Source organism: Sceloporus occidentalis, unplaced genomic scaffold (genome assembly GCF_023333645.1).
Source record: "Sceloporus occidentalis isolate IW3139 unplaced genomic scaffold, rSceOcc1.0.p SCAF_2, whole genome shotgun sequence".
NCBI classification, from domain to species: domain Eukaryota; kingdom Metazoa; phylum Chordata; class Lepidosauria; order Squamata; family Phrynosomatidae; genus Sceloporus; species Sceloporus occidentalis.
Window position 1 is genome coordinate 268,977,824 of NW_028316982.1, and position 25,694 is coordinate 269,003,517.

Consider the following 25,694-nt stretch of genomic DNA (forward strand, 5'->3'; position numbering starts at 1 on the left):
CATTTTACTACTCCATTATATACAATGGGACTCGAGCATCCACAGATTCACAGATATTGGTAGCCACGGGGGGATCCAGGAACAAAATACTCTATGTGTGAAGTTACAGAACATAGACTGTGACACAGGATTCCTGCCTTCTTCTCCATGCTCCAGGCTTTCATTGAACATATAGTTTCTTTAACCATTTTATTTCTTATCTTTCCAATTTATTATAAAGTTTGTTCAGTTTTCAACAAAGGTTGAAAAAAGGAGCCAAACAGGAGGGAAAGAAGCTATCAGACACCATGAAGTAAATTCAATGTTTTATTCTGTAATACATATTTATATATTTTTATATATATATATTTATATTTATAATTATGAGCTCACCATTGAGCCCAGACTTCGGTATACAATGTAGAAAGCAAGAGCCAGAGCCAGACAGATCTGAACTCCAAAATGCATATCGTCAGGAACCTCAAGCAGACCACAAAATCCACTTGTTAGTGCAGTTGGAAACTCGTGCTCCAGTGGTAAACTACCTTATCTAGAGCCAAACTTGCCCCATGGATCAATGGTTGAAGACAACTGCAGTTTAAAAATATGGATGGTTTGGCTGATTAAAAAAAAAGAGATAACCAAAACAAGTGTCAGGTCGAGCATGGTCAAGAACTCAATTGGACTCAAGTCTATTGCACCATATTCATGAAGTCTAGCTTGCATGTCTGTAAACCGTGTCATAGCTTGATAGGGTATAAAATAGTAATAAGAGTCAACATAATCACAATGTGCCTAGGGGCTATTTTTTAGGGTATTAAGTTCCCAGGTGACACACCTCTTGTATACTTGGGGCATGTCCCAATGGTGAGAGAAAGCTACCATAATCTGAAAAGCAGAATCCTCCATTTATAGGTCTGGTCTGAAGTGTGCGTAGCATGTCTGGACTGGAGAGGAGTCAGTTACTCATTGGTAAGAATCGGATGATCCTTTCCCCAATTAACCCTCCCTCCCCTGACAGAAATTTTATAACTGGAAGCAATGGGAACAAACCAAAAGGGACATCTGTCTACACAACCGTTTGAAATGCATGGGATATTTCTTCAAGAATTCTTTCCTGGAAGCCCCATTCATTCCATTGGGGTAACTGCTGGCAACAACAGTGGCGTATGGATGAAGAAAAAATAACTATGGAGAGAGAGGAGTTCTTTCAAGGTTTTGCCAGACCTTTCTGAACAACAAATCTCATTGCTAAGTTTACCACCTGTTTCCTAAGTGAAGAAAACTGCTTGCACATGCTCCTGAGCCAGGAAGAGCTGAAAGACCCGGCCAAATGCAACAGGCTGTTGAGAAGGTTAAGATAATGTGCATGGGAGGCATGCCTGCACGCAAAGACACACACTCACCTGCTTGTCTTAGGGCAAATGTTGGACTAGATAACTCCCTCTCACCCCTTGAAAAGGCTGAAAGAAATCTAAATAATAAAACTGAAGCAGACAATACACAAAATGGCCTGATCCAACTGCCAGAGCAATTGGTAAATAAAACCAGGGTAGAAAGCAGTAACTGTTTACCTGCAGTGTGGATATATCATGATTGCATTTAATCAAAATTGACACCCCAAAATTATACCAACAGTTCTCTCCTTCACCATCCACTCCCAATTCCACCCCAAAACTGACCAGGGCTTATGAGTGCAAGTTTTAATCTTCCTTCCAGATACATAGTTTCACCTTTGCAATGTGCCACCACCACCATGGTGTCCAAAGCTCATTTGTCCGAACCCTTCCGTGGCCTGCGGAAAGTGGGGGCATCCTTGTTCAGTGCACAGATCCTTCGGGAGAACTCCTCAAATTCCCCCAGGACTTGGTCATCACACTCCACGGCCACAGCGTGGTCCACTGGGATATAGTTAAAGGCTTCCAGCTGGTCTCCGGTGCCAAACCCTGTGGCTTCCATGCCCATGATCTCTTCTGCTTGCTCAACTGTGCAGAGGAGATCAGCCCCAAGGGGACCGCGGAAGGTGCACTGCTGCTCACTGGCTGCACTGTGATGATCCTCGCTAGGCAGCGTTGCTCCGTTTATTGCAAGAGAGGCTCTCAGGAGAGACTCCTGCTGAACTCGAGAAAGGTTTGGGCTCCTATTTCCACCATTTAAACTGTTGCACAAATCATCTCCTTTTTTGTTTTCCTTCGAGAAGTCAATGGAGGTATCCAACGAAGAGGATAAGGACTCAGCCTTTTTCTCACGCTCTCCTGCGATGGCAATAGGCTGGGTTAAAGCAGAGTTGTAACTTGGTGGGGGAGTCTTGTATTGCAATCTTTCGTTCTCTGAGTTGGCCCGTTTTCGGAGCCCTTTGTCCGGAGAAGGATGGCTGCTGGAGAAGCCCACATCCAGCCCCCCAAATGTAGAACTTTGTCTCTTTGGAACTGGAATGGCGCTGGAAATGTGGTGTCGATCACTAGAAAAGATGAAGAATGGTTAAAACAGATGGCTTTAGCAGAATACATGATAATCAGTAAAATCAGAACAATTATCAAACTCCCCCATTTTATTTTTTTCACACACACACACACGAAACAAAACAACAAAAAACCCACAACACAAAACCACAGCTTCCTCCCCCCAATAAACTGCTCTGAGAGCATTTCTAAAGAGCAGGGTATATATGACTTCCCATACTCCTGAGACATAATTATATATCTTTTATGTACTTCTTTATTAATATTTGTACATTAACACCCACACTTTCCATATGTTTATGAGTATAAAATGGTTTCCAATCATTAACAAAACTATCAGGTGATTTTTCTTTAATAATAGTGGATAATTTATCCATTTCTACCAGCTCTAGCATTTTTTAATGGCCATAATTCTTTAGATGGAATTTCTGAGCTCTTCTATTTACTTGCATATAGTAATTGAGGTGCCAGTATCATATAATGTATCACCATACAGCTCTAATCTGGTCATTAGACATTCCTAAATAAAAAAAGCCCTGGATGCACATCTGCATTCATTTTAAACATCTGTTGATGTTCTTGTGTCACATCACGTTGTTTCTGACTTGTGATCCTAAGACAACCCTATCATGGGGTTTTCTTGGCAAGTTTCCTCAGAGGGGCTTTCCCATTGGCCATCGTCTGAGGCTGAGAGAGTGTGAATTGCCCAAGGTCACCCAGTGTGTTTACATGGCTTAGTAGGGATTCAAATCCTGAACTCCAGAGTCACAGTCTAAAAATCAAATCACTATACCATGCTAGTTCTCTTTTAAATATTTTAGATATATTCTGCAACAAATTTTGTCTTTGCTTCCAGAATTTCTTAGTTTTTTTTTTAATCACAGGTCCACCATGAGTGATAAAAGGCTCCAATATGCACCCCACATTTTGAAGTAAGATTTTTTTTCTTTGCCTGTTTAAACATTTAAGCTATTTTAGGTGGTGCCAAGTACCATCTGTACATCAATTTGGGGATTTTTTTTTAAGGTCATAGCATAATATGCCCAAATAAAGTTAACAAACCTGACGACTTCCAACATAGCTTCAGCTCTCTTCCATTTGTGATCATTCTTTTTTAAAAAAACAGATTGCTGTAGTTAATACTATGGCCCAATATCCTTGTCTGAAGTCATATGTACTTTATATTTGCTCCTTGTGTTTTCTACAACACCATGAAAAAAAAGGTATCCATAGAGAAACGGTGGCTACTGTGGCAGTTGCTGAGCTTTGTGATTCGGTGAGGTCTGAATTCAGGTTTCCTATAAACAAAGGGTTTATTTGTCTACCCACTGTATCTGACCCTTTCTTTAAAATTATTACAGTATTTTGCATGTTTAAAGGGTCAGGATTAACAACAACAAAAAATTATGCTCCAGCTTGGACGTATGTACTCGATATGCCTCATGAACTGAATACATCTAAAGCCTGTGCATCTCCCAAGCCTTCCAGGGTGCCAAATTCACTTCTGTGCTGCTGCCCTCCACCACAATAGGATTTATGGCTATGGAAGAATAAACTGCCCCTGATTACATGTCAGTTTGCTAGAGAAGAGAAGAGGAAATACATCAGAAAACTCAGTTCTATTCATTTGGGTTTGATGAGGTGAGCTGGAAACCGTTTAAGTTTGTGCCACAATAAATCTGTTAGTCTATAAGCTTCCCCACCTACCCACTCACTACAGGTATTAATGTACTCAGCAAAACTGAGGTGACTGAATTAACACCTATTGCTGCTGCTGTGTAGGGTCATTTTGCATACATTTCAAGTCTAACTGAATTTCCAGAGATTGTGCTTTTTGTCAAACACCACCATTTCACTCCAACCTTCATACCCTGTTCTGTTATGCCCACGTGCTGATGTATCTGAACAACCCACTCCATGTTTTTGATGAGATGGCCTCTGATTCACAGAAGCGTCTCCATAATTTACTCTCACAAACCATACAGCCCCCCACAAAATGATATCGCACAAGGAGAGAGGAAAAATCACAGTCTTTTGCAATTCCTCTGGTCCAAAGCTTCATGCCATGCCTGCCATATTTTAAAATTCTGCACCACAGCCAAGCACTTCATCCAAGTTCCAGGTATTCACACATTCCAACATTAGCAGAAATAAGTGTGAATATGTCTGTCAGTCATTTCTGCGTTCTCACTTCCAGAAAAATTCCAGTGTTGGCTCTAAAGTCCTGTTTAGACTACCTCCCAGTCCACTCTAAGAGCCAGTGTGGTGCAGTGTTTTGAGCACTGGCCTACGACTGGAGATCAGTTTGAATCCCAGCTCAGCTATAGACACTCTAGAGTTGTTCCCACTTAAGATTTGAAACGATTTAAAATATGTTTTTAATAAAATCGATTCAAAATAACACTGTTCTTATCCCGCTATCCGAATCGCTTTGTTCATCGTTCCCATCTGGTTATTTAAATCGAAGTTTTTACCTGCAAGCGTTCCTACTTGGCATGAAATCGGTGTTTAAATAAAGCGATTCTTCTCCTCCATACCTTATTTGGAGCTGTCAATCAATAGTACATCAGAATGACGTAACGTTAATCCGGAATATTTGGAAGCGATTTATCTTTTGGCATCGTTTCCATTTCATTGACTGTTTGTGAATTTAGCGAATTTAGGAAAGCGAATTTAGGAAACCCAAGCTCTTTCCAGAGGAACTATGGGATAGGTTTTGCATGACAGCATCCCCTCTTCATGTCTCCCAAGACAACCAGGGAGAATCCCTTCAGAGAGCCCAGAGATCAATGGGGGAGGCTGCTGGAAAAGCGAATTTAGGAAACCCAAGCTCTTTCCAGAGGAACTATGGGATAGGTTTTGGAGGGCAGCATCCTGTCTCCCAAGACAGCCAGGGAGAATCCCTTCAGAGAGCCCAGAGATCAATGAAGGAGGCTGCTGGAAAAGCAGGGAGGGAGCACTCTTCCCAAAGATTCTCTTTCCTGGGTTGGAGGAGAAGGCAGATTCCATTTGAGAAATGGAGGGAGAAAGGCTCTATCCCCCCCCCCCCCCATTGATCAGAGCCCTTCCTTGCCTGGGCGAGATCAGATGCCTCCACGCGAGGAGCCTTCCCTTCCCTGTCTGGGCGAGATCAGAGCCCAAGCGGGCAGGGAATGCCTCTTCGAGAGGAGCCTTCCCTTCCTGCCTCTCCTCCGTTAGAAATGGGCTCTCCCCACACAGAGGGGAGGTTGCAATCCACCGGCAGATGCAGGCGCTTGAGCAGCCGGGACTTCAGGCGCTTAAAGCGCTGAAGAGATTAAGCGCCTGTAAACCATTAAAATAAAAAATAAAAATAATCCTTATCTCTTATTGAAAGACCACAGCGGACAAAGGGGTGAGGGAAGCAAAAATGGCCACAGCCATGACGGATGGGGACAGAAAGGGCAACTCCCCCAAGGCCAGCCCCATCGCACTCGGCTCCTCCCATCCATCTAACCCGATTTCAAAGGTTGTCGTTCCTATTTAAATGCTCCGGTTCCTAACTCGAATCAAGGGGAAAACGTAGGTCGGACCCTAGTGTTTTTTTAACACGCGTTAAATGAGGAAAACTCGATTTAAATTTTTATCCCGCTCTACGATTTGATTTGTAGTGGGGACGATTGCGGGTTGCTCTAGAACCGTTCTAGGTTTAAATCGGATCCTAATAGGAACGCCACTCCTTGGATTCGATTCAGAACGCGGGGTTTCACCTAGTGGGAACAACCCCCTACTGGGTGATTTTGGGCAAGCCATGCTCTCTCAGCCCCAGAAAGAGACAATGGCAAACCCCCTCTGAACAAACCTTGCCAAGAAAGCCCTGGAATAGGGTTGCCATTGAAGGCACAAAAAACCTGCATGGCCATGCCAAACTGCACTAATGGAGAGGTGGGCAGTGATTCTCAGGCTTTGACACTTTTATTTCATATATCTGAAAAGTCTAATGCAAGAATTTGTCTCTCCCTTGACCCTAGGAAACAACCTGCTTATTGGCCTAAAACAAGAGGAAGGGACAGGACACAGCATGTGAGACCTACCCTCCAATCGCCCTACACAAATTGACTGCAAAGGTTGTAAGGAGGCTTTTTAACCACACTGGGTTGTATATGGATTCAGATCTCCCATGAGCAAGAACTCAGTGGTGGGGCTTTGTAACCTTGCTTATTATTTATTTAATTTATATTTTGCCTTTCTCCCAATATGGAGCCAAGGGGGCTTACAAACAACAACAACAACACATCCTAAAACTTACTCCTCAAACTCCCTACACACTATAATTGCTGAAAAAAATATATTCAAAATTAAAACAAACAATTTGATGAACAATCCAATGAAAACATTAATTTAAAAGAGCTAAAACACATTAAGGGCATAACAACAACAACATGCAGCACACTTTTTAAAAAATCCTTCTGCTCCAAGCAGTTATAAGCTGAGGGCCAAAGACTGGGAGCAGCCACCAAGAAGGCTCCCTTTCCTATGGTGGTGGAGGGACTGAGAAAAAGTAAATCCCCAAAGGTTGTAAAATTCACGCAGGATCTTCTGGGGAACAAAATGGAGAACATAACATATGAGGAAGGGTTGAGGCAGTTGGCCTGTTCAACCATGAAAGAGAAGAACAAGTGGTGACATGACTGCATTCTTTAAATATGTCAAGGACTGTCACAGAGAGGAAGGTACAGACTTGTTCTCTGCAGCCCCAGAAGGTAGGACCAAGTCTAATGGTTTGAAATTACAGGCAAGTAGATTTCGATTCTAAATATACGCTGGACTGACTATGTGACAAATATTGCTGTCCTTGAGCAAGCAGGGATCACCAGCATTGAGGACGCAGCTGCGCTGGGCAGGACACGTTTCTAGGATGAAGGACCATCACCTCCCAAAAATAGTATTCTATGGTGAACTAGCCATGGGTCAGCGCAAGAGGGGTGCCCCAAAGAAGAGATACAAGGACTCCCTGAAACAATATCTCAGGCTTGGCCAAATTGATCACCAACAATGGTCCGCCCTGGCCTCACATCGGGAGGCATGGAGATGCACTATCCACGATGCTGCAGCCTTTTTCGAAAGCTCACGGCGAACGAATCTCGAAGAGAAACAACAACGCAGAAAGAATCACAACCCGTAAACAAGGAGACTTTCCGCTGTGCTTTCTGCAACCGAACCTGTTTGTCCCAGATTGGCCTTTTTAGTCACCAACGCGCTTGTATAAAGTGCGGGATGAATCCTTCCTAAATCTTCGTTCGTGAAGCAAAGCCAGAGAGAGAGAGAAAGAGATTTCGATTGAACACAAGAAGGAACTTATTCATGGCAAGAGTGGTTCTGCCATGGGCTTGAGGTCGATGGTCCATGAGGCCTCTTCCAACTCTATGGTTCCATGACAATGATCTCTCAGACAGCCTGGGCCTGAGTTGCACATGGCTTTATAGGTCATAACCAGCACTTTGAACTGTGCCAGAAATTGATTAGTAGCTATATGTAGCTCAGCACATTACAGTGCCCCTTTCAGACCTCTGCACTGGACATGCAAAGTTCTGAGTTATATCCAAGTGTCTGGAAATGTGGGGAGGAGGCTTGTACCACCTACACTCCCACTACGAATGACTGAATAAAGCTTCTGACATGCTGCCACAGAGCAGGCGTAGAGAGTTTTCAAGCCCACAGTCTGTTCCCAATTTCTTCTGAGATACAACCTTGGCAGAAAAGAGGCCCATTGTATTTCTACTGAATACTTCAATCTGGACAATGTCTGAGAGGTTCCAAATTTGGGAAATGACTGCATTCTTCTTAAAATGACCATATGATTTCTATAGCCTACATGAAGCAATGTCGAAGTATTCTTTATTGAATAAATCTCCAACAATTTCAAAATGGCAAAAGCAACACGTTAAAATAATAAAATACCAGGAATTATATACAATTAAAACAAATAATCATAAAAGGTCATTTGACTCCTCTGTGCAAGGAAAAAAACCTAGGCTAATCCTTTTTCTACTTCTTGCTTCTTCAGGGCAGCTACCTTTGACAGCAAAAAGGGCAGCCCTATGTGTGTCACAAAGGGGTTGGTCCCGTGCAACAAGAAATGAAGCAATGTCTACACCGAGAAGCCAACATAATGAACATTTATTTGAAGTAAATGCTATCTGTAAGCAGAATCTATTTTAAGATGTATTAAAAATGAATTGCACAAAAACGGCAGACTGCTTTTTCCTACAGTATTTTTGTCATGATATTTTAAGAGTTGTTATTTCCCAGATGTCATTGCTGGTCAAAAGAACCACTCCTCATTTTTTTAAAAAAAAGTTTTATAATATCCAAATAGATTGCCCTGTTATTAATGTGTTTGTGAAAGGCCTACAAAAACCTTCGAAAAGATAGAACACAATTCACAGTCTCAAATATAGATTCCGTACAATGTATTTCCTCCAAGGCACATTACTTGATAGCACCTGGTTAAAATACTAAATTGGGATTGCCTGGCTATCAGCCAAAATGCAGTTATAGACCAAAAGTATGTAAATGTTTTTAAAAAAAGGGGGTGTGTGTAACTGAAACCTTTGATTTGCTCACCCACACCACCACCAATCTTTTTTTGGTTGTAAATATGACCTCATGGCAGCAAGAAATGAAGGTGTTTAAGTTGGTTTATAGCCATTTGAAACTTTTGACACTTCCGAGCAAACCTTTGGCCTGCCGATATCATGTCACCTCTAATGAAAGGAAGGGTGGTGAAAAACCCTCTCACACCTCTTTAAAGATTATAGCTTAAATAATGCAAAATAGTGGTGGGCCATCAAAAGGTGCCAGGAGGAGATGGCTAGTAAAGAAAGCAAGTGGAAACTGTGTGTTGTGGCAAGCTGGGGGGGAAAAGATGTATATTTTCTATTTAAAAGAGAGAAACCATCAAGCTGTTCGCCAAGCTCAAAATGCCAGTTTTACTCTCTCCCCTCCCTGAGCAGGAAAAGTTGGCTTTCCACGAAGGCACCTTAGAGACAATTCAGAAGTCACTGATACAATGAGAAATCACAAATGCTCAGTTACTTGGTTGGTGTGGTAGGGCATACCCTTACCCATAATGTACCAGGTGATTCAGAAAGTCATGCTGAAGCCCCTATGAGCAATGGGTTGATACGGACCATCTTGATGGTTATGTACTGCATAAATCAAGCTCTTGTATAAATAAGATTCTCAAGGAAGCACCAGCTCGTTCTCCAAATAATTTCAAGCCAGAGACCAAAAGCTACAGAATATTAGCAGAACACTCCAAAATTCATTCTGCCCTGTGGGCCAGGTACCTGGCAAATAAACCATGCTTGCAGTTGCTGTTCGGATACAACATGGCATCTGGAAGGTAAGAAAGTGAGAACATAAGCACTGCCTTCACTCCGATTCATGAAAAGGTGACAGAGATGACTGGGGCAATGCTTCTTTTTGTCATTCTAGTGTCTTCTGGAAGAAAGGTGATGTCAAGTGGAAGCAAGAACTGCTGTCCATACTGCCATGGACATAACATAGCCTTTTGTGAGTCATCCTGAGGCTCAGTCTGGCAGGAAGGTGGGATATAAATAAAGGGATGGATGGATGTGCTCTAAAGACATTTCAAAAAGGGCAAACTGTGTATGTGTGAAAATAGTTGCCACACTTTGAGCTAAATAGATTAAACCTTTGGTTCTGCTCTGTGCAGGAGTGATTTAAAGGGACATGCATACCTCACAGTGCAAAAGAAAGTGAGGAAACTGTGGTTTCATCTGTTTCCCTTCTCAAACTGATTCCTTCTCAGCGCTTTATTACAAAAGACAACTGCATTGCTTTCCTAGAAGAATACAGTGGTTTCTCCCCAACTGAAGAACTGAGCATCCACGGACAACAAACCCTGTTGCTCTCAATGGGGCTATGTGCATGCGGCCGTACTAGGGGCCGCATGCACATCACACCACCATCGGAGACAATGGGACTTGGGGTCCCACATTTTTTCTTATCCGTGGGGAGGAGGAGTTTAGAACAAATCCCCCGCGAATATAAAGCATCGACTGTATTTCTTCGAATGCCTGCATGCATTCCTTACAGCTTAAAACCATGCAAACATAGATTTTTATGTATATAAAAGAAGGTGAATGACTGGGCCCACCTAAACTTAAAAGTCTTAGATCACCATGAGGAATGAGAATACTCATTCTCACACAGAGGGCTCCCCATTAGTGCTAAAGAAACATGTAACTACAGCTGCATCCACACTGCAGCAATAATCCAGTTCAATACCACTTTAACTGCCATGGCTCACTGCTAGGGAATTCTGGGAATTATAGTTTTGTGAGACCTTTAGCCTTCTCTGTCAGAGAGCTCTGGTACCACTACAAACTACAGTTCCCAGAATTCCATAGGACTGAGCCATGGCGGTTAAAGTGGTGTCAAACTGGATTATTGCTGCCGTGTAGATGCGGCCTACTGCGTCTTTCACACCTAAACATCTGGGGCGAGGGAAGAGAGAGTTAAGGAAAAAAAGATAGAAACAGCAGTTATTTATTTATTTATTTATTTATTTATTTATTTATTTATTATTTAGGTATTTATATCCCGCCCTTCAGCCCTATTTTGGTGTGAGTTTTTGTGGGCCAGGATGTTCTCTTTTGTGTGTGTGTGTGTGTATGTATGTGTGTGCATGTGTGTGGGAGGCCAATAAAGTAAGATGGCTCATTGTAACCTGCCCTGAAATTTTGGGATAAGGTAGGAATGCGTAAGTGAAGTCTTCTTACCATTTGCCCACTTCATTCTAGTGGTTCCTAAAGACACCGATTTAACACAAAAACAGAGATACTGTCAAGTAGAAGAAATCAAGTCACAGAAGAATTGTGAATGAGAACGCTCATAGAGGGACAAAATCTTCCCCAACCTTACCCTGGGGCTGGGTACATCTGGCAATGCTTTGTCACTCATGTGGATCAAGAGAGTTTGGTCAGTCAAAAGCATGGCCTACCTGCTGCATATATACTGCCATAAATCTTAATTGTAATCGCTGGGGCCCTATGGATATCAATTTAACCATCTGTGCACAGAGGCTTACATGCGCACATTCCACACATGCACATCTGAACGGGGCTCTTTCAGTCAGGCATGCTTGCACCCGGCTGCCCTAGCTGGAAATACGGCCTCCTAATTTTTCCCTTGAGGATGGATCTATGAAAAGCCTCATTACCATTTATACTGTAAGGAAGTACCAAGAGGTACTGTTCAGAATCATCAGACCTATCTGAGGCTTGGAGGTGAGAAAGAAATGAGGCATAGATATGCACTGGGGGGAGAATGTGATAGTCCCTGAGAAGAAGGGCTAATATCCACACATGTTTTGAAATATTAACCAGGCAAAGAATGTGTTTTGTCTTGATAATGAGAACATGCCATTCTAAGGAAGCACCCAGGGACAACGGTCTACCACAAGTCAGAGACCAGAATTCTACAATATGGACAGCCATGCCCTGTGTATTTATGTTATTTTGCCTTTCAATCAAATGATTCTCAAATCTACTTACAAGCTACAGGTAACTCTACCTCCTTGGGACAAACAGCCTACACCATCTGCTAACACATCCCAGTATCCCTAGCCCTCTGGCTGATGGATAGGGCTGAGATATGGCTCAGGACAAGGGGAAGTTGAAGCTAAGTTTCTTGCAATGAAATTTGGAAAGAAGTTCCAGAATAATATAGGAAAGAAGAGGTTTGCATAACCATGACATGCAGTCACAGAGCTGGTAGGGCTTCATACCAGTAGGAATATAGAGGAGACAGATGGACAGAAGAGGACTTCAGAGATAGACAGTAAGAATGGTAAAACAGATGTGGCAAAAATATGTGAGAAGAGGAAAACTTTGAAAGAGGTGAGCAGTAAGAGAAGGGAAAGGCAGGAGAAAGTAGTGGAAAAGCCCAGTAGTGTATTTGGGGCCAGAAACAGGTAGTGTAATAAAATATTATTTATACTGCAGATGAGGTGGGAGGGGTTTTTAATCAATTATATTTTGGTTCAGAATATAGAGATTTGTATATTAATAAAATTATAATTGCAGATATACCCAACTTCAAAGCCTCCCCACCTCCTTCTAAGCAACATGCTTGCTTTTTTTTTTTTTGCAAAGGTTAAAGAATATTTCAGCCCAAATAAATAAATAAATCATTCCAAACATAGCCCACTCACTCTGTCGAAACAGGAATTAAACAGACCACAGACCCAGTTAAGAAATCATACAGACAATGTGAGTATGAGTATAATAATTTCAAGATCAAGTTTAAGTGCAGATGGATATAAATACAGATGGATATATAATCCTTACAACATCTATACCTATATATCATCTTATACACTCCCTCTGTCATTTTTTTTTGACCGGCTGAAACACAAATACAGGTTTACCAGTTTTATCATGTTTGATTTTTGACAACTCAGTGTGTGTGAGTGTGACAAAACCATTAGCTTGTTTGTATGAGACTGTAAGTATAGCAAAGATGGCTGGAATTCTGTAGGGGACTTACATCTTCATAAGTGGACTTAAATCTGCGAGAATTAGAACTGAGCAGTTCTGTAACATCTGTATTTGGCAAGGGACTGTTGTGATTTTGCTACGTAGGGGAGCTAGTAATGTGACCCATATGCACTGAGACTAACCACAACAGGATTAAAACACAATGTGACCAATGTGTATTGGTCCCAATATGCATTGGGATACCAGCTAGGCAGTGTTGATGCACATTGGTAGAGCCCAATGCGCATTGGGACACTCTTGCTGGTGTTCCATTACACATTTTTGCAATTTACTAACAGGCCTTCTTAGTGCCTCTGCTATGTAGTTAAGTAGACGTAAAGTTACATAACATAGACCATACAAAAGATTCTGGCCAATGTCTGTAACGAAACTTAGTTTTAACTGTGATTTTTAAGAGTGCAGAGATCATGACTTTTTTTTACAAAAAAGATTTAAATAAATAAAAAATTGACCATTTTTAATTTTTCTTTTAAAACAATTTTATTTCTATTCACCTTGGATGAAATCAGTATTACTTACCATCTGACCATGAGACCATGCTCGAGGAAGTTTTTCAGGTTGGGCAATGTTTGCCTTAGATCTGGAGTTCCCAGCCCATGTTGGTATCTAAGCTAAGGAGAGAAAGGTATGAAAATTAGCAAGGTGTCCTTCTGAGCATCTAGACATGTCTCAAAGCTTTTTAAGATGGACAGCTCCTTTGCATAGAATCATAGAGTTGGAAGAGATCGCAAAGGCCAACCAGTCCAACTCCATTCTGCCATGCAGGAAATCCAAATCAAAGCATCCCCAAGAGATGGCCATAATAATAATAATAATAATAATAATAATAATAATAATAATAATAATAATAATTTTATTTCTACCCCGCCTTTCCATAAAAAATGATCAAGGCGGCTTACAAAAGTTAAAAACATTACAATACAAAATAAAACAAGATAATATGAAGTTAAAAACATAGCTACAAGAGATAAGAACAGGAATCAATAAATTACATATATCAAGGCAAGAAAGGGAAAAATCAATTTACAATGGTCCGGGGTCAAAAAAGGAAGGGGAAGGGGACATCCAGCCTCTGCTTAAAGACCTCCAAGGAGGGAGATTCCACTACACTCCACTGTCGAACAGCCCTTACTGTCAGGAAGTTCTTCCTAATGTTGAGGTGCAATCTCTTTTCCTGTAGTTTGCATCCATTGCTCAAGATCCTAGTCTCTGGAGCAGCAGAAAACAAGCTTGCTCCCTCCTCAATATGACATCCCTTCAAATATTTAAACATCATATCACCTCTTAACCTTCTCTTCTCCAGGCTAAACATCCCCAGCTCCCTGAGTCGTTACTCATAGGACATGGCTTCCAGACCCTTCACCATTTTAGTCGCTCTCCTTTGGACACGCTCGTTTCTCCACATCCTTTTTAAATTGTGGTGCCCAGAACTGGACACAATATTCCAGGTGGGGCCTGACCAGAGCAGAATATAATGGCACTATTACTTCCCTTGATCTAGACACTATACTTTTATTGATGCAGCTAAAATGGCATTGGCCTTTTTAGCTGCCGCATCACACTGTTGACTCATGTTCGATTTGTGGTCTACTTGGACTCCCAGATCCCTTTCACATGTAGTTTCATTCAGCCAGGTGTCCCCCATCTTATATCTGTGCATTTCGTTTTTCTGCCCTAAGTGCAGTACCTTACATTTCTCTGTGTTAAATTTCAGTTTGTTAGCTTTGGGCCAGCTTTCTAGTCTATTTGGGTCATCTTGAATTTTTATCCTGTCCTCTGGAGTATTAGCTACTCCTCCTAATTTGGTGTCATCTGCAAGTTTGATAAATATGCCCCCAATTTTGTCCTCCAAGTCATTAATAAAGATGTTGAATAACACTGCGCCCAGGACAGAGCCCTGTGGGACCCCACTGGTCACTTCTCTCCAGGCTGAAAAAGAGCCATTGTTGAGCACCTTTTGGGTTGAGCTGGTGAACCAATTACAAATCCGTGTAACAGTTACTATGTCTAGCCCACATTTTACAAGCTTGTTTGCAAGAATGTCATGGGAAACCTTGTCTTACTGAAATCAAGATATACTATATCCACAGCATTCCCTTCATCTACCAAGCTAGTAATTTTATCAAAGAAAGAGATTAGATTTGTCTGGCATGACTTCTTTCTCTGAAACCCATGTTGAATTTTTGTGATTATGGCATTGCTTTCTAGATGTTCACAGACTCTCTTTTTAATGATCTGCTCTAGAATCTTTCCTGGTATTGATGTCAGACTAACTGGACGATAATTGTTGGGATCCTTTTTTTCCCTTTTTGAAGATGGGGACAATGTTTGCCCTCCTCCAGTCTGCTGGGATCTCTCCTGTTTTCCAGGAGTTTTCAAAGATTATTGCCAATGGCTCCGATGTTACATTTGCCAGTTCTTTTAGTACCCTTGGATGTAGTTCATCTGGTCCTGGAGACTTAAATTCATTTAGATTAACAAGGTATTCTTCTACTATCTCTTTACTTATTCTGTGCTGAAATTCCCCTATTCTGTCTTCTGCTCCATTATCCTCAGGTTGAGCACCCTTTTCCTTTTCTGAGAACACTCAGGCAAAGAAGGTGTTGAGTAATTCTGCCATACTCAAGAACAACAAAGTTCCTGATAGAGAAGAGCTTTATTCTTCAAAGTTCTAAATACACTTGGAAGGGACTGGATATTGCAAGACTATTTTCTGAGTAAATATGTACACTACTGTGCTGTAAGCAAGGGAATCTTTTAGCACCTTTGAGACTAATTAATTAACCGAGAGAAAGAAGTTGTAGCAAAAGCTTTCACAGACTTGGTCTACTTCCTCAGGTACATGAAGTGAACTAAGCTCTAAGTTTTGAAATTGGATTTAATAGCAGGACACTAATAAAGACTGTTAGGGTACCTATACTGCTACAGCAACTATTATTTTGTAGACTATCAGATAGATACATGGTCTAAACTGAAATCTTGTAGGGTTACTCTTATATAATAGGTGACCAACCTGAGGAAAGCAATAGTCTGTGGCACATCTAGATGGGCTCTCACAGAAGTGGCCCTGCACATAAGAAGCCCAAAATGTTTGCTTGCCTCTTTACACTGAGTCTACTCCTTGGCTCATCTGTCTAGAGTAAAGCCACCTAAAGGGACAGATATGATACAAATTATGGCATTAGGGGAACAGATTTTTGAAAAAGGATGCTCAACCACGTCTCTCCTACATACATGGAAAATCAAAATGTATCGAACTGTTCTGCTTCAGACACTTGTTTCACTGAGCAACAACAGAAATACTCCTTGATATCCTGCAATGTTTATTCAGGAGCAAGTTCCATTATGCATTGGAGTGCAGCCTGAGACTGAAAAAGAAAATGGATAGAAAGCAGACCCAAAGAAGCTCCTGAGCAACTGTGCCTGAGCTGTGTTGAAACTGAAGCACTTGGGAGAAGAAAAGCCAAAACAATTCTCCTGAAGCCAAGCTCCTTCATACCAGGTTGAGAGTTCTGCATTGCACAAGAATTTTATTCTGAGAATAATCACACTCCTCAGACATTTACACCGACTTCAGACTTTTGTTTTCTCAAGTCCTGCTCTCATTCCAACTCTAGGCATAGCACTCAGAAGACTCAATTGTTATTTAGTGTAAAAAACAAACTGCTAATTGTTGTGATGGCCTTTGGGTGATCTTTCACAGTTTAGTTTTTATGGCTGTATTGTCGGAAGTGGGGTTGTCTCAATAATATCCAGAGACTGAAGGCTGTTATTCATTTTTAAAAAGCTATTTCTCTGGAAACTGGCTAAAGTTGTAAAACAGATAAATGCTTGAAAATAACAAGCCTCCAGACTCCCTATCCCTCATCTTTCTTTACCGCTGGATGTTCCTTTTACTCTGCTAATTTAATTAAACTTCTCTGTTTCACAGTAGGACACAGTGTGGTGTAGTGGTTTCAGCACTGGACTAGGATCCCTGAAGACTCATGTTCAAAACCCCACTTGGCCATTCCACTTTCTCAGCCTCAAAGGTAGGCAAGCTTGAAATAGCAAACCTCTTTTGAAGACATCTTGCTGAGAGCACCCTTCAATAGGTTTGCCTGAGGAATGCCTTAAGTTGGAAACAAGCTGAAGGCACAGAACACAACATTTAACAATATACACAACTCACAGTCCCTGTACCTAGCATGTGGGTCTTCCCCACCCAAAAAGGGTTTTCACATCCTCTCTGGTCCCTGTTTTCTTATTATTTCTTTTGACAACTCATTCAGCTTCTGACAAAACGTATCAGATCAGGGTAGCTTCTGTCAAGAAATATATGAATTAAGACAATCTTTATTTCCAATTTTGCTGCCACAACAATGTCAACTAGCCTCAAATATTTGGGTAACTGACAAAACAAAACACCCAAACCCTAAAAACAAAACAAAGCAAATGCAAGACTCCAAATATGCCACCTGGCCTTGATGTTTCACCAATATAGATAGCCTGTGGCCACTAGCTAACAAGATGTTCTCCTGTACTACTGCTACAGAAGTGAGCAAGAGCTACCTAGAACCTCACTGTGCAAAACAAACTGGCTTTGACTTTCATTGGACATATGCAGGACAATTTCCCAGTGAATCCATAAATTCTGGGTATGTACATCTCCCTCACTTATTGTCTTCATGGTCCTCCAAAGCCACTTCCTTTTGCTACCAATACTGTCACTCCATGCTGACCTCTGACAATAGATATGAATGATATTGATTAGACTGAGGGGTGAAATAGACTGCCCCAAGGGGCAGCTTCAAGCCACCCCTGACAAATCCGGATTGGGGCCGCAGGAACCACATGTCACAGCCCCAATCTGCCTTTTGGCTGGCCAAAAAAGGAGCAGCAAACATCCACTCCTTTTTGTGCTGGCAAAAAGCTGGCTTTTCCACCCTGCCATGGCAGGAAGCCAGCTTTAAGGTGCTCTGGCGGCCTGCGGCGGATAAATGCTATGTTGCCAGAATGCCCAGTAGCTGGTTCACGTCTTGGCAGCCGGGCAGCTTGAAGCCAGCTTCTGAGTGTCTTGGAAGTGTCTGTGTGCCATGCCTGGAAACCAGCATTTTATGCTAGTCTGTTTCGCACCTAAGTCAGGGAAGGGCATGCTTTGAGGGTTAGAGTGTAATTTTTTATTCCTCTAATCTCTCAGTTGGCTATACTTGTTGGTGGTCCTGGCAGGGACCAGAAATGATGTTTGCAGCAACAAGCATTCACTTCCAGTCACTTTTTGGTGTGAGTCTCTGTGCTGTCTTTTTGCTGTTTCAAGACAAGGTGTGTGTGTGTGTGGGGGGGGAGTGTTCAGACTAAAGCAGCCCTTCTAGAGTCTATTTCTAATCCCCAAACTTTTTTTTCCTGAATTTGTATTCAGGAACACGAAAGAACCTCTTGCAGCATGTGGCCCTGAAATGCACAATTCCCACCCCTTGATTAACTGATCAATACTTTGTTATTGATTTAAAGTGTGCCATAATTAACTGGGCTTTACCTATTTTTTTTAAAAAAATTAAAATAAAATTCCAGTACAAGAGTTTTTTTTTTCAAAAAGTAAAAGAACACAGGTACCATCTTAAAAGGCAGGTCTTCTTCTGCCTCTAAGATAGTGCCAGCTACATCACAAATGTGAGCCAATGTGGTATAGAAGTTTGAGCGCTGGACTAGGACTCTGGAGGTCAGAGTTCAAATTCTGTCTCGGCCATCTAAACCCACTGGGTGACCTTGAGCAAGTCACACTCTCTCAGCCTCAGAGAGAGGCAATGGCAACCCCCTCTGAAGAAACTTGCCAAGAAAACCCTGTGATAGGCTTGCTTTAGGGCAGTGGTTCCCAACCTTCCTAATGCCGCAACCCTTTAATACAGTTCCTCATGTTGTGGTGACCCAAACCCATGAAATTATTTTTGTTGCTACTTCATAACTGTAATTAAATAGGTGTTTTCCAATGGTCTTAGGCGACCCCCACGAAAAGGTCATTCGACCCCCAAAGGGGTCCCGACCCACAGGTTGGGAACCACTGCTTTAGGGTCATCGTAAGTCACAACTTGAAGGCACACAACAACAACAAATGCAGCAGAAAAAAAGAAGAATGCCCTTTTTTGCATAATGTATGTGACTTGATCTAGTAATATTTTTATATTTTAGAGCAATCCAACACATCTGACAATCAACCGCTCACTTATTTTAACAGACTCATGGTTTTAAGTTACAGGAGGCAAGTTTTGGCTGAGCATTAGAAAGACCCTTTTGATGGTAAGAGTAGCTTGGCGATGGTGCCAATTCTCTAGAGAACTGGCAGAGACTCTTTCTCTGGATGTCTTCAGAAAGATGCTGGACATCTACCTGCTGGGGATACTCTAGCTGGAGTTCTTGCACTGAGTATGGGAATAGATTCAATGGGGTCCCTTCCAACTCTATGATTCCTCTTTCCTATCCCCTTCACCGGATGACCTCTGCCCACTCTCCTCTGTTTTTAGAAAGAACAAAGCCTCCTGAACTTGACACCTTTAGAAGCCTCATTCCTACCAGCAGCAGAGGAAAAGCATGAGAGATTGTTCTTCACACCTGGGTATTTGGGCTATGAGCAAAAGCTACATTTTGGCAGGGTACAGGACTGAGTCTTCTAATAAATACACAATATATTATGGAGCCATTAAACAAACTATTCCTTAGGGTCTGTGCTGCCTCTCACATTTCCAAAACGTTTCCCTACCACCAACCATGACACACCTACCCACACTCTACAGATGAAAGATAGTCAGAAGAAGAACATACATCTTTGCCAGCCAGGTGAAAAAGCAATAACAAGGCTAACTCAGTGGAGAGAGAGATCTGAAAGGGGACTTCCAAAAGTGCAAATAAATCCATGCTAGCAAACTTTCTGTTGGGCCCACAACCCAGAAGTCAATGCTTTTAGGGAGTTTAGATCAAGGAAGATTTAGTATGATTTAAACAACTGTGCCTGCAGAGTGATTACCTTTCAACATGACTAATCAAGCACTGCTGTTTGCTTACATTTCACAGACATTGATTCTTACAAGCTAGTCCTCTCTTGTGCGGATCTGCAGGAATCTCCTGTAAAAATTTCAAGCTGGATCTCAGAAATTCTCATGGATTAAAAAGACTGTGACATATGGATGATTCTAAGACAAGGTCAGAGACTCATGAAGCTTGAATGGAACCCATGAACTAGGCCAAGCCATTGCCAGTGCAGGAACCTTGAGTTGAAGCATCCCTGTCCTTCCAACTTGTTTCAAAAACTCCAAAGAAAGGGAGTCTACCATTTTCAAAGGTAACCTTTCCCACTCTCAAACTGCTGTTACTACCGCATCGCACTGTTGACTCATGTTCAACTTGTGGTCTGCAGTCCAACCCATTCTGTCCAACCTCTGTTTAAAAATCTCGAAAGGTTACTTCACCACACTCCAAGGCATCATATTTCACAGTTGAACAGCTATCACCATCAGTAAGTTCCTCCTAACGTTTAGTGGAATCTGTCTTCTGTCAGACAACAGCAAAACTTTATTGCAGCAACTAAAGTTAACAGCTTGACTTCTGCAGACAGAGCTACTATAGACCTCAGTTGCAAAGCATATAGAAAGCATTACATTCCCCAGGATTCTGTGGGCTTTCCCCCTGTTTTTCCAAACATCCACATATCTGCTCTGATTTACCCACACCCTTCAGCTCTCAGACCCATGGCATTCCTTCCCCTAAGACCGACCTTGGTGCTTGCTAGTATCAATGTCACACATCTGTTCATTAACCAGCCAGCATTCTATTTCTCTCCCCACCATGTATGAATACAACATGTCCCATCATACAGTAATACATATCCCATCAATATATTATAAGACTGTCATTAGGATGCTATTTGAATTTATCCATAATCCATACCATAACTATGAGTAAGAATATAACTTTATGCAATGGCAATTACAGAAAAGGAAACCAGCAACACTATTTTATGGCAGGAGATGCCAGGATCCTGACACAAATACAATTCTGATTTAAAACAGGGGGCATGCTCCTGCATATTGTTTTCAAAAGTCACTTCATCTTTTGGTAAGCATGGTATAGCCCCCACCCAAAATCAGTTGGACAGAAGGTCCTTCATATGTGGCTCCTTGCCAGCAGAGAAATTACCCACTCCTGATCATAGTGGCTAATCAGGTGACTTCAAGAAACAAGAAAAGCCAGATACAAAAGCAACAGCTCTTCCCTGCTGTTTTCTCCTGGCTAAGCAACATGCATTTGGAGGCCACATTCTTCTATAAGAGCTAATATCGGTTGGCAGAGATGTCTTTTACACAATCCTCTAATTAAAATTTAAAACCTTAAATACCTGTGGGCATCATGTGTGTTCTGGCAGACAGCTCTAGAAATTAAATTAATTCTGCATTATAAGAAGCACCACCTTTCTGCTTGGATTTGTGAAAACAAATTTGTTACCATGAAAATTTAAGCTACTTAAATTCATTTTAATCAAATTTTAAGGTGCCACTGCATGTTTTCAATTTTTATGACTTAACACCAACTTTCAGAATGCAGTGAACTAAGCTTTGACATAATAAAAATACAATGAGAAGCAATCATAGTAAACTGGAGTTAAATTTTAACTTAGGATGGTATTTTTTTATTAAAGAAATCTTTATGTTTGCAGTTTTATACAGGGTTGATTGTAAAATGGTTTGTATTTCCTTTTCCTTTAAAAAAAAGAAAAAGCAGTACACAAATGAATATATAATCCTGTTCTAGGCGTTGATGGAGATTAAAATAATATAGCACGGATTTCACGTGGGGCTGTTTTCCAGACTTGAACATTTGGAGGTGAGTGGCCTCTTGCACCATAAGGAGCCGGGAAGGAAACATATGAAGAGAAATATAGTGAGAGGCAAGATGGAAATGTATCTTTATTAAATTGCTATCTACACATGGTCTCCATCAGGAAAAGCTTTTTAAGATTTGGTACAGACTAGCAGTCTGCAGCTAAACATGTGCCTGGCCCACAGCCCCTCAGCTCTCTACCTGCCTTTCCATTCCTTCCTGCAAACAGCATAGCTCTTGTCTAATCAGGGATCCTTATATATTTTAGAAATAATAGTGCCATTCTATTCTGCTTTGGTCAGATCCCACCTGGAATACTGTGTCTAGTTCTGGGCATCACAATTCAAAAAAGGACATTGAGAAACTAGAGTGTGTCCAAAGGAGGGCGACTAAAATGGTGAAGGGTCTGGAAACCATGCCCTATGAGGAAAGACTCAGGGAGGTGGGGATATTTAGCCTGGAGAAGAGAAGGATAAGAGGTGATATGATAGTCCTGTTTAAATATTTGAAGGGATGTCATATTGAGGAGGGAGCAAGCTTTTTTTCCTGCTGCTCCAGAGCCTAGGACCCAGAGCAATGGATGCAAGCTACAGGAGAAAAGATTCCATCTCAACACTAGGAGGAACTTCCTGACAGTAAGGGCTGTTCAACAGTGGGGCACTCTTCCCCAGAGTGTAGTGGAATCTCCTTCCTTGGAGATCTTTAAGCAGAGATTGGATGGCCATCTGTCAGGGATGCTTTGACTGAGATTTCTTGCATGGCAGGGGGTTGGACTGGATGGCTCTTGTGGTCTCTTCTAACTCTATGATTCTATGAAATTTTAATCTAGACCCTTCCTTATCAACTTTTTTAGTCCCAGGCCTCCTCTCTTCCACTTCTACATCAAGCTCTCTCTCTCTCAGCCCACTATATTTATTTCATGCTTCCATGTTTTAGCCTACCACCTATACGCAGTGGCATCACTAGGGCTGGTGCCACCCTGTGTGTGGATCTCTCCCATACAGAATCCTTAGTAATATTTTCTGTACTAATGTTTCTGATCATAATTCCCATATACCACTGAATGCAATGGCAATAATTGTGGCGTAAACAACTAACAAAATTAAAACTATACCTTTAAATTACAATTTAATACGCACAGCATGTTGTTTCTGATATGGGAGTTTGCCTACAGACAGGACAACTACTAGTGATTTACTGCTTAGCCTCCATCAATCTGTCCACCCTTCTTGTATTCTTGGCCATGCCATAGATAGGAAAATGTGCAGCAAATGCATGAACTTTCAACAGGAACAGAATAAATCCTGAACTAATGTCCATGCAGGGAAATTCAAAAAGAGACCCTAAACTACTGCCTCATCAGGAGCACCCATGGTAAGAAATGACAAAACTTCTTTGGCCTTGCTGTCTGGACAGTCATGAGGTGCTAACACAATTAACATCGTTTTTTGTGGGTTTTTCGGGCTACGTGGCCATGTTCTAGAAGATTTTCTTCCTGATGTTTCACCAGCATCTTCTAGAACATGGCCACATAGCCCGAAAAACCCACAAAAAACTATGGATGCCAGCCATGAAAGCCTTCGACTTCAGAGTTAACATCGAGGGTGGAATTGGGAGGGGAATATGTGTTACAAGCAAATATATTGCACACCTGCTTAAGAATGTATCCACCCCACCCCCTTGGGGGACATACTGAGCTCATTGCAAAGTACAGAATTAGTACATTATCTCCCATAGCCTCACCCAAATCCTTAAAGATGGATAAAACTCATTTTCTGAGTCAGACCATCACTCATTGCAGAGCAAAATCTGATAGAGTCAAGCAAACTTAACAAAAAACCTTAGCTATTTCTTTACCGTTCCTTATGACGTCTGAAAATTTCATAAATGACTTTTTCAAAATGCTTTTCATATGATGCCTTTATGGTTTTTGACTTTCCTGTTAATAGAACGGCCATTACATATGGGAATTACTAATGCATACATCTTTTTTAAAAGCCCATCTTCAATTTCTAGAGATTTGTTAGTGTGTGTGTGTATGTACACACATTGTATATAGGATTAAAGGACTTAAGGAAGACATGCATCAATTCCAAATATGGTCAGGCTGGGAAACAATGAAACAAGAAAGAGGTGGTTCTTCATGTAAAAGTAACAACTACACACTATTTTCACTTAATCATTTTAATTCTGAAGTTGTCAAGGGAATTCAACAGCATTTCAAGTCAGATAAAAGCTTTCTTTACTGGACCCATTTCAAACCGGCTTCCGGGCGGGCTATGGAGTTGATACTGCCATGGTCACCTTAGTTGATAATCTCCGTCTGGGCATGGACAGGGGAAGCGTGTCCCTGTTAGTGCTTTTGGACATCTCAGCAGCTTTCGATACCATTGACCATGGTATCCTTCTGGAACGCCTGAGGGAGTTAGGTATTGGGGGCACTGAGCTCCAGTGGTTCCGTTCCTACCTCTTGGGTAGATTCCAGATGGTGCAGCTGGGGGACGTTTGCTCCGATAAGAGGGCGCTTACATCTGGCGTCCCTCAAGGAGCGATTCTGTCCCCCATGCTATTTAACATTTACATGAAATTGCTGGGAGAGATCATCTGGAGACACGGGGCGCGGTGTTATCAGTACGCTGATGACACCCAAATATGTTTCTCTGTGTCCCCAACTGATGCAGTAACTAGGGATGGCATCTCTCCTCTAAATGCCTGCTTGGAGTTGGTAATGGGCTGGATGAGGGAAAACAAACTCAGTCTGAATCCAGAGAAAACGGAAGTACTGGCGATAGGTTCCCCGGGTCTGGGTGGTGAGATCTGCCATCCAGTCCTGAACAGGGTCACGCTCCCCTTGAAGGACTCGGTCCGCAGCTTGGGAGTGCTCCTGGACTCGTTGCTCCAGCTGACATCTCAGGTGGATACGACGGTCAGGAGCGCTTGTTATCAGCTTCGGCTGATACGCCAGCTGCATCCCTACCTGGACCGGAGGAACCTTGAAACTGTAGTACATGCTCTGGTAACCTCTCGATTGGATTTCTGTAATGCGCTCTACATGGGGCAACCCTTGTACCAAACCCGGAAGCTACAGTTAGTGCAGAATATGGCAGCGAGACTGGTCGCTGGTTGTTCCAGGTCTGGCCATATAATGCCCATCTTGAAAGATCTTCATTGGCTGCCTATTCGCTTCCGGGCTCAATACAAGGTGTTGGTAATGACCTATAAAGCCCTAAATGGCTTGGGCCCAGAGTACTTGGAGGACCGCCTCTCCCCACATAATCCGCCCCGCACACTCAAATCAACAGAGATGAAATTGTTGGAGGTCCCAGCGACACGCTATGTGAGGACCTCACAGAGGGCATTCTCTATCGTGGCCCAAAGATCTTGGAATAGTCTCCCAGATGAGCTTCGCTCCACCACATCTTTAGCTCTTTTTAAAAAGAACCTGAAGACGTATTTCTTTTCCCAAGCCTTCCCACCGTGAAAAATCTTCTCTTACCCCTTTTCATTGATGACCCCGGACTGTATATATCGATTTCTCCTTCCATTTGGCCCTTTTGTCGTTAGTATTACTATGTTGCTTTTAATGCTGTTTTTAATTGATTTTATTGGAATGTTTTTATAAATAATTGTTCGCCGCTTTGATCAAAATTTTGGAAAAGCGGGTTACAAATAAACTATATTATTATTATTATTATTATTATTATTATTATTATTATTATTGGCTCCCTATCTGCTATCGATTTAGCTTTCTCTGAGGTATCACCATGTAATCAGTGACTGTACTTAAGATTTAAATTTCTTCTTTTAAGTGTAGTTCCTTAACAGGCATAGAATAGAAGCAGCAACCTTTTAAAGGATA

General features: G+C 41.8%; 1 protein-coding gene across 1 annotated transcript in view; it reads right to left on the reverse strand.

Moving 5' to 3' along the window:
* Positions 1–304: 304 nt before the first annotated feature.
* UVRAG (UV radiation resistance associated) overlaps positions 305–25,694 on the reverse strand; it is a 120,524-nt gene continuing 95,134 nt past the window's right edge. Inside the window, exons 14-15 of the mRNA XM_089513015.1 lie at positions 13,508–13,599; positions 305–2,440 (exon numbers count right to left, since the gene is read on the reverse strand). Of these exons, the coding sequence (XP_089369141.1) occupies positions 1,750–2,440; positions 13,508–13,599 (783 nt within the window). The 3' untranslated portion in view covers positions 305–1,749. The remainder of the gene's footprint in view (positions 2,441–13,507; positions 13,600–25,694) is intronic.